This window comes from Tasmannia lanceolata, unplaced genomic scaffold, assembly GCF_043159265.1.
Source record: "Tasmannia lanceolata isolate RefF3 unplaced genomic scaffold, GAP_Taslan_0.1 ptg000019l, whole genome shotgun sequence".
In the NCBI taxonomy this organism is placed as follows: Eukaryota; Viridiplantae; Streptophyta; class Magnoliopsida; order Canellales; family Winteraceae; genus Tasmannia; species Tasmannia lanceolata.
In genome coordinates this window covers 5,555,766-5,569,714 of record NW_027518696.1, presented here as the reverse complement: position 1 = coordinate 5,569,714, position 13,949 = coordinate 5,555,766, and the positions used below count along the sequence as shown (strand labels likewise).

Genomic DNA, 13,949 nt, shown 5'->3' with positions numbered 1-13,949 from the left:
AGCGTTTCTATCCTCCTCCCATCACCTAGACAACAATTCCAATAAGTAGGGAACAACTTTTCTGAGGATTTATATCTTGGTAGCCAAAATAACAGTACAATTATTTTTCAGGGAAAAAGTAGGCCAGTAAATTGAAATGAGTTCATCTTTATACCGATGATATGATGAGGAAAAACTCAGGCCAGCCTAGATTAACACATATAACATGTCGGATCTGCTACCGAGATGAACCGGTACGTAGACCAATAAATTCACCAACACACTTTCATTGAAAAGTTCCTCTTATAACAAGTTCGTTTTCTGATCATTCCATCAAATGCATGAAGCGTCAATGCTTCAAAAGACCACTGCTAATTTCCCGATGACGCCACAAAAAAATGCCAAACGACAGTTTCTTGGGTTCGATTCATCTTTACCTGCAGTCGTCCATGGCTTCAGTTCCAGCTCCCTTCTCAATTTACAGGAATCATGGCGTAACAATTGCCTCTTTGATTCTAGAATGCGACCCAAAAGCATGATTGAAAGAAACCAGGAAAGGTCTAGGCATGGCAAGAACCACCTCAAACACAAGCTTTCTAATTTAACACTAATTAAAAAACAAAAGAAACTAGTCAAACGCTTCAGTGACAATTTAATCTTACTCTTTCATATAAAGAACAAAGCAGAGATCGCGATTGCTGTACAGAATACTCTGTGCATTGTTAATATACAGATTGTATATACTCTTGAATACTTTCAATGATTGACAAGCCTTGATTTGTGAAGTTCTAATAACTGTCAGCTGGGATGGAACTTGGGAAGCAACAATCCAATCAATACCCACTCTAAACAGAACCAAATCTAAAATGGAGCTGCTCACGTGTCAGATTTTTCCACCTTTCGGAAACTGCTTAGGTTCTTCTGATGAACAATTACGAAAGAGAACAAAGAGTTAAGTTAGCATAATCTTTTCAATACTTGACTATATGCATTGTTACATGAGTGTCAGTAATAAAATCAGATAAGAATTGACGAGAATAAGATTTACCTTTCTAGGTGTTGTCGCTGGAATATTAGAGGAGCCAGCCATTAGTTTCTTTTCTGCCGGTCTCAAGATCTCAAATGAACACATCAGCTGCTCGTTGACGCTCAATAGAGCACCAGCGTTATCAAACTCCCCACCATAGTTTGGAGCAGAAAATATTGTGACTAATCTCCGTTTTGCAAAGAACTCATATCCATCCTCGACCACCTGAACTTTGAAAATGTTTAACCCGGAATTATAAGACAACCCAAAAGTTAAAACATAATAAGATATTTACTAACCTGATGACCACGACATATGAGGTCAAGGTCATTGTTCTCCAAAAATTCAGCGAGCTTATCGGCCCCAAAGGTACATGACACCCCTCTATCACTCTGGCCCCACCCTTTAACATCGGGGTCAGGATCGGACCAAAGCAAATCACAAAGAAGACCACTGTCGGGGATCTCAGTGGGCCTCTCCATGTCACTTATTTGACTCAAGTTATGCAACTCTGGGGATAGACCTCCATGCATGCAAAGAATCTTGTCATCAATCAGTGCGGCAACAGGCAAGCAATTAAAGCAATCAATGAATATCTTCCAAAGGCGAACATTAAACCTCCGCTTGCACTCGTCATAGAACCCATAAATTCGATTGATTTTCGCATCTTCGTGATTACCCCTTAAAAGAAAGAGTTTGTCAGGATATTTTATTTTGTAGGCAAGAAGCAAACAGATTGTTTCTAAGCTTTGTTTGCCCCTATCAACATAGTCCCCAAGAAACAGATAGTTTGCCGATGGAGGGAAGCCACCATATTCGAACATCCTTAAAAGGTCGAGGTATTGCCCATGTATGTCACCTGTAAGACATCAGCAATATTAGAAAGACCAAAGGTATTGAAAGATAAACCGACCACTAATATAGACGAATGCACAATGCATATCTCAACCAACTATATTAATAAAAGAAAAGATTTTATATAATGGTGGGAGATTTAAGGTAGCAATGTTCCTTTACCAAGACCTTTAAAAGGCGAGAAAGCGTCCTAATTCTAAACAATTATATACACGGACACGTGTTTGGAACTGGTATTGCCACCCTTATTAGGCATGCCTCTCTCTCTCTCTCTCTCTCTCTCTCTCTCTCTCTCTCTCTCTCTCTCTCTCTCTCCACACACACATATAGGGAAATGATATGAGCACAACCATGTTTCGATACTTGCAGTAACCCTTCTAGTCTTGTGTTATTTAAAGAGCTGTCAAAGGTTGTAACAGTTCCCAAAAAGCTCTCACAACCGAATTAAGAAGAAAAGACAAGCTGAGTTCGTGCAATTATTAAAACACGGCTGTGCCGATATCATTTCCCTGTATATATTGTAAAATACAAAGCAAATGAAATGCATGGCATAGTGGATAAGTATAATCACAGAATTGTAAAGATTGTGGGTTCAATTCCCAATATGTTTTTTAAGGATTTAATCACGAGATATTTGAATTAATTGCAAATTATTTGAAAGAAAAACAAATTCCTAACGAAAAGAAACTCATGTAAGTTTCAAGAATAATTTTCAATCTTTTAAGCATTAGCTGAATTTGGAATTTGGTAAATATATTGTCTCCATTCCAACGCTTTGTTTTCAATGATCGCTGTCATACGTGGTGAAAGGTGAAACTACCCGCCAGGAAACTGTCTATCTCGGTTTCTTCTCTAACCATTTTCTGTTTTTAACATTAAAACTAAAAAAAAGAGGTATACTGATGTCCCCTCTGATCCAGTATCTTCTTCCTCCTCCATCGCCCACCACCACCACCATCATCAGCTCTCTCTCTCTCTCTCTCTCTCTCTCTCTCTCTCTCTCTCTCTCTCTCTCTCTCTCTCTCTCTCTACAGTAGTAGAAATGAAGAGGAGATTTGAAGAGGAGATTTGAACCTTTAACCAAGAAAGGAAAAAAAAAGAAAAAGAAACTGTTTGTTTCATTTTGAAGAAGCTTCTCATCTACACCTCCCCAGTCCCCATTCTTTGTCAAAGTCAAACAGAGAAACTGTTTTAAACTGGGTGAAATATATCCAAAATTTGATGGGGAGCATTGGTATTTAAGTGAGATACGGGGTGTGAACTAACAATCAACAACTTAAGTGAGGTAACAGAAAGAAAAATACAAACACCTATATAGCTGCATGGGCCTTCTGGTCCAAGGGAAAAAACAAGTGCAATGATATTTTCAGATAAAGTTGAAGAGTGTGTCAAGTGAGAGATTTATTGCCCTTCTTGATGGGCTTTGGGATTTTTAAGGCACAGAGAGAGAGAGAGAGAGAGAGAGCAGTTTTAAAATGCAATGTAGGTCAACAATCGGCCCAAGCAAATCTGAGTCAACTCAGCTCAGCTCAGCCTACTTGGTGAGTCCTTAATAATAAAATACAGTAGCTTTTAGAAAAGCCAATGGGTTGTAAATCATAGAAAGGGGGTGGGTGATTTGAGGTTTCGCCTTTGTCTTAAATTTAAGAAATAGGTAGTGAAAGAAGAACAGGTGGCTGGCAGTTCTAGGCCTGGGGGCACCAGAAACTAGTCTTGCAGTGACAGAAAAACAGCAAGGTGTGCTTTCTGAGATAGAGAACAGCAAAAGGGTTCTTGTTTTAATACAAAGATAGCAAACTGCTCTCCTTCAGTGGTGGACTGTTCTGGGCTGTGTTGAAAAGACAATAATTAGTCCTGATAGTGGGGGACAATAATAGCAAGTACTCGAAGAAGGGTTTTCTGTAATAGCAAGAAGCCGACAGTATTCGCAGAGATGAGATGAAAGTATACTGACAGTTCAAAACAACACTGAACTGTGGTGAGAGCAGCAACAATTGAAGGTCTGGTCACCTACGCTGTTCTCTGATGAGAGTAAAAGAAGAAAGCAACAACGATTGCAGAGGACTGTCGATGTAGCTTCTGAGCTATGACAAAAACAGCAAACAACTGTTTTCAACGATAAAAAAACAGCAGCAATCAGGAGGGCTGTTCTTCATGGTTCTTCTGAACTATGGTACACAGGAACAGTCAATAAAAGGTTTGTTCAAAAGCTAGCTCTTCAATTCTGTTTTGACGATGGAAAGACAGCAGATAACAGAGCTCTGGAACAAGAAGATTCTGTTTTGAGTTGATGTTGAAGAACGAACCCACAATAAGCAGGTTCTGTTTTGGGGAAGAATAGTCAACAACTTTCAATGAAAAATCAACAGTAAATAGTTGCTGTTCTGATGAAGAGAAAATCAACAGATTCCATTAAGAAATCAGCGGCCAATAGCTGTAAGAACAGCAGCTTGCTATTTTTATTTGAATGGCATGGGTCTGATCAAGGGGATGAACAGAGGATAGTATTGAGTTGATAATCTTGCATGAAACAAGGAGAAAAGACAAGAAAACAGCAGTTAAATCAGTTCTTGCAAATGTCTTTGCTGCAGTCTTCTAAGCAGAAAGAAAGAAAATAATATGGATGGGACTTCCAACATGGAGTTTGCTCTTATTAATTCAAGTGTAACTTTGACAACTTCAAACAAATAAGGGAAATTATAAGTCAGTAGATGAGGAAGGCATGTGAACTTCAATATGTGCCTTTAAGATTTCAGAGAGCATCCGATTGATGAGGTAGGTAGAAATAGTACCGCATCACCCCGAAAATTTTTAGGGATATGCATATGAAAAAGAAAGCAACCTCTAAAAGATTTTTGTTCTTTCTCTCTGCTGCCCCTTTCTGTAGTGGGGTATCGACGAGGGCATGAAAATTTGACTTTGAAAGCATGGCTAATCAAAATGGGTACGGAGTAGGAGCATTGCTGATTGCACCTGACGAATCGCACACCCCCATTGTCTTATGCTTATATAGATGAAAAGAGAGACTACCGGGAAGGATCTTAAAATTTGCCTCGATCATTCGGTGAAAATTTTTGAAACAAGAGCAAACATCTCCTTCCTCCTATAGAAGACAGACCCAAGTCATATGAGAACAATCATCAATAAAAGTAGCAAACTATCTCATACTCGACACTGAACTACAACGAGAGGGTCCCCATACATCAGTATAATTTTATGTAAACTAGGATGAAAAGATACACGATGGTGCCATATATCACTTTGAAGTTCAGATACATCAAAATTGGAAAACAAGGTGGAAAAAATGTTGTAAAGGAAAGAAGGATGTCTGAGTCACTGATGCTATAACCATATTTGCTTTGTAGATGCTTTACTGCTCCCAAATACATGTGCTTCTCCAGCGGGATCATGATCATCGGGCTAGGAGTCCAAAAAATAAAGACCATTGCTTTCCCTACGGCTGCCAATCTCCTCCTCGTGTCTAAGTCTTCAAAGACAATGAGTAGGGAAAAAAGTCGCACTATCCTAACTACATTTTTGGTAGGTAAGCTGGGATTGAACCCTCCGACCTCTAGGTTGAAGAAGAAAGCCCTAACCATTGAGCTAGAGGCTCAATCCCAGCACTATCCTAACTTTATACTTTCTTGAATATGTGTTATATGAGGAAAATAAAGAAGACAACCCATTTATATGATCTGAAGTCATACAATCAATGATTCATGGGCATGATACTCTTAGATGAACCAGTAAATGGAGTATCTAGCGGAGCTGCAATCCATTGAATGACCTCAATGTCTTCATGGGCATGATACTCTTAGATGAACCAGTAAATAGAGTATCTAGCAGAGCTACTATCCATTGAATGACCTCAATGTCTTCCCGAGAAAAACCAATAGGCTCAGAAGTGAGTGAAGGTGTAGAGTCTGAAGCAGAGGCGTGATTAGCCCGGGGCGAAGCAGTGTCATTTGCTCAACCTCCTTTGCCTATAATCACCCCTGTGGCTAAATGTCTATCGATTTCCAAGACTTCTACTTACTGTAGAGATGCTTCCCACGGTAATCAGAAATGAGTTTATTTTTATCATCATAAAAGCTGCTTGCCTAAATCAATATCCCAATTTCCCCTTTTCCATCTCTTAGATAATTAGAAGCCAAGGTAGGCCTCCCGAGGAACTGATGGTCACATGATACTCTGTATGTTTGTCTCACTCTAAAAACATGCATACACCTCCAATGAAGGAAGGAGAAGGCTGATGTCCTAGAATCTGAATTCAAATCTAATCGAACTCTGAATTCAGTCAAGCTATGAAATCAAAGATGCGCTTCCGTTGATTCTCTTCTGAAACTTGGATGCATCTGAAAAACAATCAACCTGGAAATCATCATCAAATCTTTCCAAAGACCCAAAAGGTCACAGGCTGATCCCCTTGCTTTGTCCCAGGAATCTGGCGTCTCAGCTCACAAATCTAAGCAAATATCACCCTTCAAGGGATAAGTCACAGCCAGTCCATCCCATATTTTGTGTGTTGTCTCCATAAGCATGTAGCTCCTACTAATCAGGAATCATCAAACGAAGGACTCATGATACAATGGTGGAATTCTCAACCTCTCACAGTCCATAAGCAGGGTCATCATGCTTAGGTTCCTTAATGCTACCATTTAAGTACAACATTCAGAGACCATTTAGCCAATTGTGACCATTGTAAGGAACTACTTCCATTAAGTTTCTTAGTCGTGGTCTAGAAAGTAGGGTTTCTCATTTGGATTTACTACTGAACCATCCAACCCACAATCGGAGTTCTCAGTGGTCTGACTTACCTCCATCATGATGTAATCAGCCCCCACAAACCTTTAACCACTCCAAAGGACACAACACACAGTCACATTAGATCAGAAAAGCGTAGCAAGAGATAGTATATAATGGCTAGGTGTAGATCTGAGAAGAAAGAAAGGAAAATACAAGTGGCGAACTGATGCAGATCAAGGCATGGGTTGTTGGCGGGGCTCGCAATGTTGTAGCTTACAAGCAAATCATAGGCAAAAGGAAACAATGGTATGAAATTATAAGCAAGAAACTAAGCCACAAGAGTGGGAGTGAAAGATAGGACTGTTGGGGAGCAACTTCACAACCCAAAAGCAACAAAACAAGGCCTTTAGAGCTCCTTGAGTCCACTTTAGCAAATCCACAGTCAGTTGGTATTCAATTGGACAAATGCCCATGGAAGATGAGTAAAACCGAGGCAACATGGCAACTTGCATTGCAAATACATCATCCGCATTTCAACAAACACATGTCAGTATTGTAGTCCTTGCTGTCACTTTAGAATGAATGGAGATCAACTCAACGCACAACTATCCCCTAGCAGAATTGAGAAATTTTTTTCCAAAAGATCAACACACAACACCACCAAGAAGAATTGAATGGATTTAGGTCAGTAGTATGGATTAAACCCTCTTCTTTTGGATCCAACAGTTCAGATGTCCTAGAGTTTCTCGAAAAGGAAAAGCTGCTTAAGGCCTTTAGAGAGCTTAAACAGACCAAATCAAGTCAGCAATTTGAGCTTAAACCATGAATGCTCACTAGTTCCCAAGCTCCTTGAGCCCTTTGCTTGTGGATGAAAGTTTAAAGTTCAACTTAAAAGAAGCCTCATTGAACTGTCATCAAGCATGAGTTTTCAAGTTATCAAAGGGTCAAAAAATTGGTTTCCAAACCTTTGCATTCCAAAGGGAATGAATGTTCATCAACTTGGAAGCACTTGAAATGTCACGAGCTTTGTAGGTATGAATGATGTCAGTTTAATGGCAGCATAGGCATCACATCCCAACTCTAGCAATGGCATTGGACTTGAGCATGAGTGGTTGTTTAAATCTTGGTAAGATGAATTGATCTATATAGGCATTCTTCAACCAATGGTCAAACACATGTGGTGCACAAGCCAAATTTCACAGTGCTCAAAACATTCAGCACTGAAGTGCTTTTGAAAAACCATCCCTTCTCCTGTAATATATTTACAGAGTTTTCTGCCACATAAATGGTCAACCGATTCCTTCTATTTCCATATTCGACTTCCAAATACTACTTAGTCTACTTAGGGCAATGAACAGTACCATTAATATGAGTAAGCGTTCCACATTGAGTCAACAACAGCTTTAAACCGTATATGACTCTATTCAAATACGGCCTCATGTAGTGATGTCATACATTCCAAATTTGACTAATTTTTATGAGAAAAAATGCAGCTAAGAGGTGACTACCAATTTCATTCTCTATTAAGCCATACAACAAGCAATTGTAAGGTTTAAAGTGTCATATCCATTGAATCACAATTATCACTCGGTTCTGAATATTCCTAGCAAGGAAAACTCAGATTTGGAGCATGATTCTTAAAGATGTACAAATCCACTTAAAATCGTGGCCAATTCCACTCCTTTAACATGTGCATTTGAGAAACAAAGCAACAACTTCTGCTCTTACATAAATCGTGTGCATCTCTTCTCATGTCCATGCATTTCAAGGTAAGCTCCAGCACAAGCCGATTATACCCATTTTCCCCCAAAATTTTCAGAAATATGAAGGATTCAACAAAGGCAAGAAAAAAACACACTCATCGAAGTGAGGAGTGGCGATTTCCTCCTGCAATTCTCCCAAAATTCCATTGATTCCAGCACTGACTTTACACGAACAGAATCATTACAAGAAATACCTCATCTCTTGATGCAAATTCCAAGTCAATGATCAGCTGGCAACGAGATGCACAGCCTTCTTTTCTCAGCAGAAATAAATCTTGCACACCAGGCTTGAAGAAGACGACTAAGAGACAAAACCTTGAACTCCAAGCTTGGAAGTCCCTCTTTCTTGGATGATTTTCGCAAGAAAGCTTCTACCAAATGGAGAGCTTCCGAAAATAGTACTAAATTCCAAAATATAAAGTCTACAGTCTAAAATAAAAATGAGAGAGAATTTGGCTTTTATAGCCAATTACAAGAAAGCTATTGCCTAAACTATCCCTAGGCTATTAGTAAAGTACTCATAAGGAGTTAAGAACAGAAGAGAAAAATATGACACTAATGCCATTCACCACTAATGGAACAAGAAACAAAAATCCTAAACTAAAAGGAAATGAAAAGCTGATGTTAACACTCCTAGGGGATGCTCCTACATCACAAACCCCCTTTGGAAAGCCGAAAAATGGATACCAGCCTCAAAAAACGATTGCAATAAGAACAAGGCTCATACCAGGATGTTGTCCATAAAAAACGACCACTTCCCCCTCAGCCTTGTAACCTGAAAACCTCTGATATGCACCATATCTAAATTGAAACCAAAACAGGCCCTGATTGCTGTGGGAAGAAGGGCTTCAAACTCTATCAAATGATCTCCAATCAATATAAAACTTGCCCATAGGCATCAAGGATTCAAATGAGGCGGAAAAGTGGGCTTTATTGCAAGGCATTCAGATCACAAACACCAAATATTTGGACAACTTTATTGTGGAAGGAGACTATGTTAACATCATCAGTTGGATGGATGGAAGCCAAACTCACGCTTGGAGGTTTGCAGAGTTGATTGATGAGAATCGGGACAGAGTAGAGGGCCACCCTATTCGCTTCCAATACGTTAGGATATCGGCTAATGGAGAAACGGATCGTCTCACCCATTCTGGTGCTTGCATGCCGTCGTTGGAGACTCCTCGAGTCTTCCTGTTGTTATTTTTCTTTTTTCTCTTTGATCTTTTGTTCTACTCCCGACCACCTCGAGTCTTCCTGCACTCCACCAACCCCAAAAGACCCAGTGAAGATTCTTTTGTTTCTCTCTAACCAGATACGCTAAAGAACTCGCAACCATTTCGATCCTCCAAAAAGCTTTACTAATGGAAGATCTAGGGAAGATAGAGAATACGATCGACTAACTCATCGTTGTGGACTAGACTTAGCTATCCTTGAACAGAGAAAGAATGAAGCTCCAAATCTTTTGTCACAAAACTACAATGAAGGTAGAAGTGGTCCAAGTTACCAGGGTGGGAAATGAATTCAGGAAACGAAACGTGAAGCGGAAATGGGAAACGCATGAAAAAAATACAGGGGAAACGAGAAAACAATAGAAAATCACATGAGAAACGTGTTAGGATACGCATAAAATTGTTTCAGAAATGATAGAAAAAACACAAATGAAACAAAAGAAAAAACACGGAATATGTGGTTTTGTAGATTCAAATTTTGTTAATTTCAAATTTCTATTTGATTTTTCTTATTCTTATTTTTATTACAATATATGCTATTGTTTTCTATTTTAATATCTATTCCATAATTTTTGATGTGTTTTTTCCAAAATGATTTTCGTAAGTTCCACACATGTTTCCTACACGTTTCACATACGTTTATCATGCGTTTACACATGATTTACATGAGTTTCTTATAGGTCTCCCATGCGTATCGGAAACATTTCTCCAATTTTGCATCATATTTTGGAAACATTTCCGAAATGCATTTCCCATGTTTTAGGGGAAACGAGTTTCCCACCCACGAGAAATGCATTTTAGGGGAAACGGGTTTCCCACCCGCCCAAGGAGTTACAGGCAACTATGGGTCCACCAACTCCATCGTTGAGCTGCACATACAACAATGATTAATAATGATGAGGTTCCGATGACATAGGTGGTAGATTGTGAGAATCTTGTCAAGGCAAGCAGTCTAATATGAAAATTAGCCATCGGGACTTTCTTTCCAAATTCGCCACTCACGAGTCACAGCCTTTGTATCTAATGTAAATCGATTCCAATCTGACCCGAAACTCTTCCAACAGGTCAATCTTACTCAATCTTACTGTCAAGGAATTGTCCACAAAATCTAACATCCCACACTATCATACACGTCCTCTCTGCGATGGTGATGCTTCTAGGAACCATCAATGCATCTGCTTAAGTTCAAGAAAAACTTTAGCATTTCTTTGATGTCAATTCCCCACAAATCAATAAAAAGTAGATCCTCCATAGGCACCACGCTTCCTCTACTGGTTGGTCATCACCACATGTTCCACAAATATTACTTGGCCTAACACGGCCGGTTTCAAGCAAGGCTTTAATTCTTGATTAAGATTTTGAGAGCCAGTCACATTTCTGATAATGTAAACTTTGCCATAATTTTTATTCCCCAAACCCTTAGTGATTATATGGGAGTTCAACTCGTCAACTATGGTGATTCCAGGATCCCCTTGTAATGCAGTGTTCTTGTAATTTGAGATATACATCTTCACTTTTCAAATCAAGAATGGGTTTTTAAGGTGTTGTAGATTGCATGTTTCATGGATTATTTCCTTAGCGACGCAGGGAACATGAAATCCAAGGGAAACATTTCCTAATCAAAAAGCAAGGAGAACTCATCAATCAAAGATATTTCAACCACAAAAGACCAACTTCCACTTCCAATCTTAAGGAATCTGCTTTTACCTACCCAAATAAAACAATCAACTTATCTAAATGCCTCTTAATAAAAAACTTCCAAGCCAAACAAGAGAATATAGGTAAGATGGACACAAAAGACACCGAAAAACCTATTTTTATAGGTAAGATGGAAAAACCAGTAACTCAAGGTTATAAAAGAATATAAGATTAACAGTAACCAAAAACCTATGTATCTAAAATTTACATCCATGTTTATCAAGTAAGCTGGAGAATCCGGTTCACTACACATTTATAGTTTTATACCACTTTTTCTAATGGTAAACATTTACACCACTTGCCTAAAGAACTTGGTACATGGGTGTATAATTAGTTTCAAATCATATAGTTTTGAAAATATGACATGCATTTTCTTTGAAAAAGAATATGACATGCATTTTTTTGAATGGTGACGAATATTATTAATGGAAAATATGGGGAAAAACCCCAGCGACCGAGATGGTCAATATAAGAAAGAATAAAAACACTAAAAAGTAATACATAAAATCATGGTCCCTCTAGGGGGAGGAAATCAAACAACTCTAAACCCTCCCTATCAACACCTGCCTGCCCCTGCCTATTCTACCAGCATCGCCATTTGCCAGTCTTCTTACGTGCTTGTGAGCGATAGACAATCCCGCTACTTGCTTGTGAATCTTATCGAACCAATGCGCAAATCTTCGTGGATGGAAATGACTCCCCTTCAGCCACCCGATTTCATTAAAGGAATCTCCCTTCACGATATTACCCTCTGTGATCCGTATACCCTGGACAACCGCTCTCACCTCCGAATCTCAGGTCTATTGGAATATGACATGCATATTACACCATATGATATTTTGTGCGTAAAATAAAAAGAACTTATGGACACAATTATTCAACCATTTTAACTAGCATTCAACAACAATATAAAAAATACACATAAATCCACTATATTTAAGTATAGAACCTTATATAAATGAAAATTAGAAGCATTCATAGTTGATAAATACTATACAAAGAAAATTCATTTTTTGTTGAGTAAATAGAAAATTATATTTAAAAAAAAGAGACAAAGAAGGAAGAAACCACGAATTATAACAAACAAAAAGTCAAAAACTACTTTATTACCATTCTCTCCCCCCGTCCCTATTCTTTCTAGCTTCTTGCCGATCTAAATATTCTCTTTGATCGTTTCAATTTCTATATTTTCTTTATCATTTTCTCTCGGATTACGAAACCCTAATGCAATCATGAATGTATTATGTACGCAATATTAATGTAGGATGGAACAAAATAAAAAAGAAGAAGAAAACTAACCGCAGATCTTGATGGGAGCGTGAAGCTGGAGCAAATTAGGCTGAGAGAGAAATATATGTCTGGCGTTGATGCAGAGCTGCCGGATCTCCAATTCCGATAACTGAACCTGCTTCCCTCCTTTCCCATCTAGAAGCCGCCGTATGATATCATCCAAAACCCCACCATCAATCGCCTCCATCGTCATCATCACCCTCAAACAAACCCTAACCCTAATTTGAACCCTAACCTCAAATTGAAAACAAAAAAGAACTGGATCGTCTTTTTATTCTCTTTGTTCTCTTCTTTCTATTGAAAATTGAGAGAAAATGAGGCAATACAGATATAGAGAGAGAGAGAGAGAGGTGGGAAGGGAGGAATTTTAGGTCAGAGTCAAAGAAGAGAAAGGAAATAGATTTGGGAGAAGACTTGTATTTATAAAAGGGGATTGCGTTGGGCTTTTTTCTTTTCGAGACGAGGACGGATGCGTTTTTCTCTGATTTTACCCATCCGTTTGTCGTTGGTTGTTTAGCGGATTATTTTTCTGGGAAAAAACAGGGGCGAGGAAGAAGTGCGGGCTCTGTGATGATGGTTAGTGAAATGATCGAATTTTAGAAAAGAAACCTTCAAACCGCGTCGATGCATTGCTTTTCTTTGTATTATCCAAATGGCGCTCTCACAGGTTTTTATCAGAATTTTTAGAAGACCGGGTTCAAGGCACTACCCGCGTTGTAGCGCGTTTTGTGATTTCAAGGGTGGAGATATCAATTATCCACCCCGGGTCCATGTGGGTCCCGCCTTACCTCTGGAACCAACCAACCACTGAACGGATCTATTGTGAAAGGGCCCTACACATTGGGCCCATCCATTTCAGCTTAAGCCCAACGCCCATGGATTGTAAAAAGCCTTCATAAGACCAGAAAATGATAAGGGAACGCCTGGTTATTACTAGGTTGTTGATTAAAGCCAGAAGGACACATGCTCGAAATTCATTGTCGTGTGACTCCCCTACCCTATCATGGTTCAACCTTTTTCTTCTTTTTTTTTTCTCCGTAAATTGGAGTTAGGCAGACCCCGACCAGAATATATTAAACAGACAAAGAATTACAATCTAGGGTAGAGGGTCCCAGAGGAATCCTCTAAGGCAATTACAAAGGTGTATTGTAGTATTTTTTAAGGAAGAAATGGTTGTTAGAAAAGTAGAAGTTGGGGGTCCACCACTTTGATGACCCGTATAATGGTTCAAAATATCGGTATCGGTCAGCAAATCTGGCAACACCAAAATGATATGTATTTGGCTATATCTGATATACATATAGGCGCAAGCAGGGTGATATAGATTTTTTTCTTGGTAGGTAAGTTGGGTATTGAACCTCC

General features: G+C 39.0%; 1 protein-coding gene across 2 annotated transcripts; it reads right to left on the bottom strand.

Annotated features, from left to right (window-relative positions):
• Nucleotides 1-624: 624 nt before the first annotated feature.
• On the bottom strand, nucleotides 625-13,269 carry TOPP8 (Calcineurin-like metallo-phosphoesterase superfamily protein). Of its 2 annotated transcripts, none has more exons than XM_077362133.1 (4): nucleotides 12,597-13,269; nucleotides 1,306-1,865; nucleotides 1,028-1,231; nucleotides 625-897 (listed from the first exon to the last, which is right to left on the bottom strand). In XM_077362133.1, exons 1-4 carry the CDS (start codon nucleotides 12,781-12,783, stop codon nucleotides 856-858), a joined length of 993 nt encoding a protein of 330 aa, XP_077218248.1. In that variant the 5' UTR covers nucleotides 12,784-13,269; the 3' UTR covers nucleotides 625-855. The 2 variants fall into 2 exon arrangements, with proteins under 2 accessions (XP_077218248.1, XP_077218247.1); XM_077362132.1 differs by having other exon boundaries at nucleotides 625-900; nucleotides 12,597-13,267.
• Nucleotides 13,270-13,949: the final 680 nt, after the last annotated feature.

What these genes read in the sequence shown, in the direction of transcription:
- TOPP8 (XM_077362132.1), bottom strand. Translation starts at nt 12,783, where the DNA reads ATGATGACGATGGAGGCGATTGATGGTGGGGTTTTGGATGATATCATA. An exon ending in CGCTCCCATCAAGATCTGCG is followed by an intron (nt 1,866 to 12,596) that starts GTTAGTTTTCTT and finishes GATGTCTTACAG; the next exon opens with GTGACATACATGGGCAATAC. An exon ending in CAGCGACAACACCTAGAAAG is followed by an intron (nt 901 to 1,027) that starts GTAAATCTTATT and finishes ATTGTTCATCAG; the next exon opens with AAGAACCTAAGCAGTTTCCG.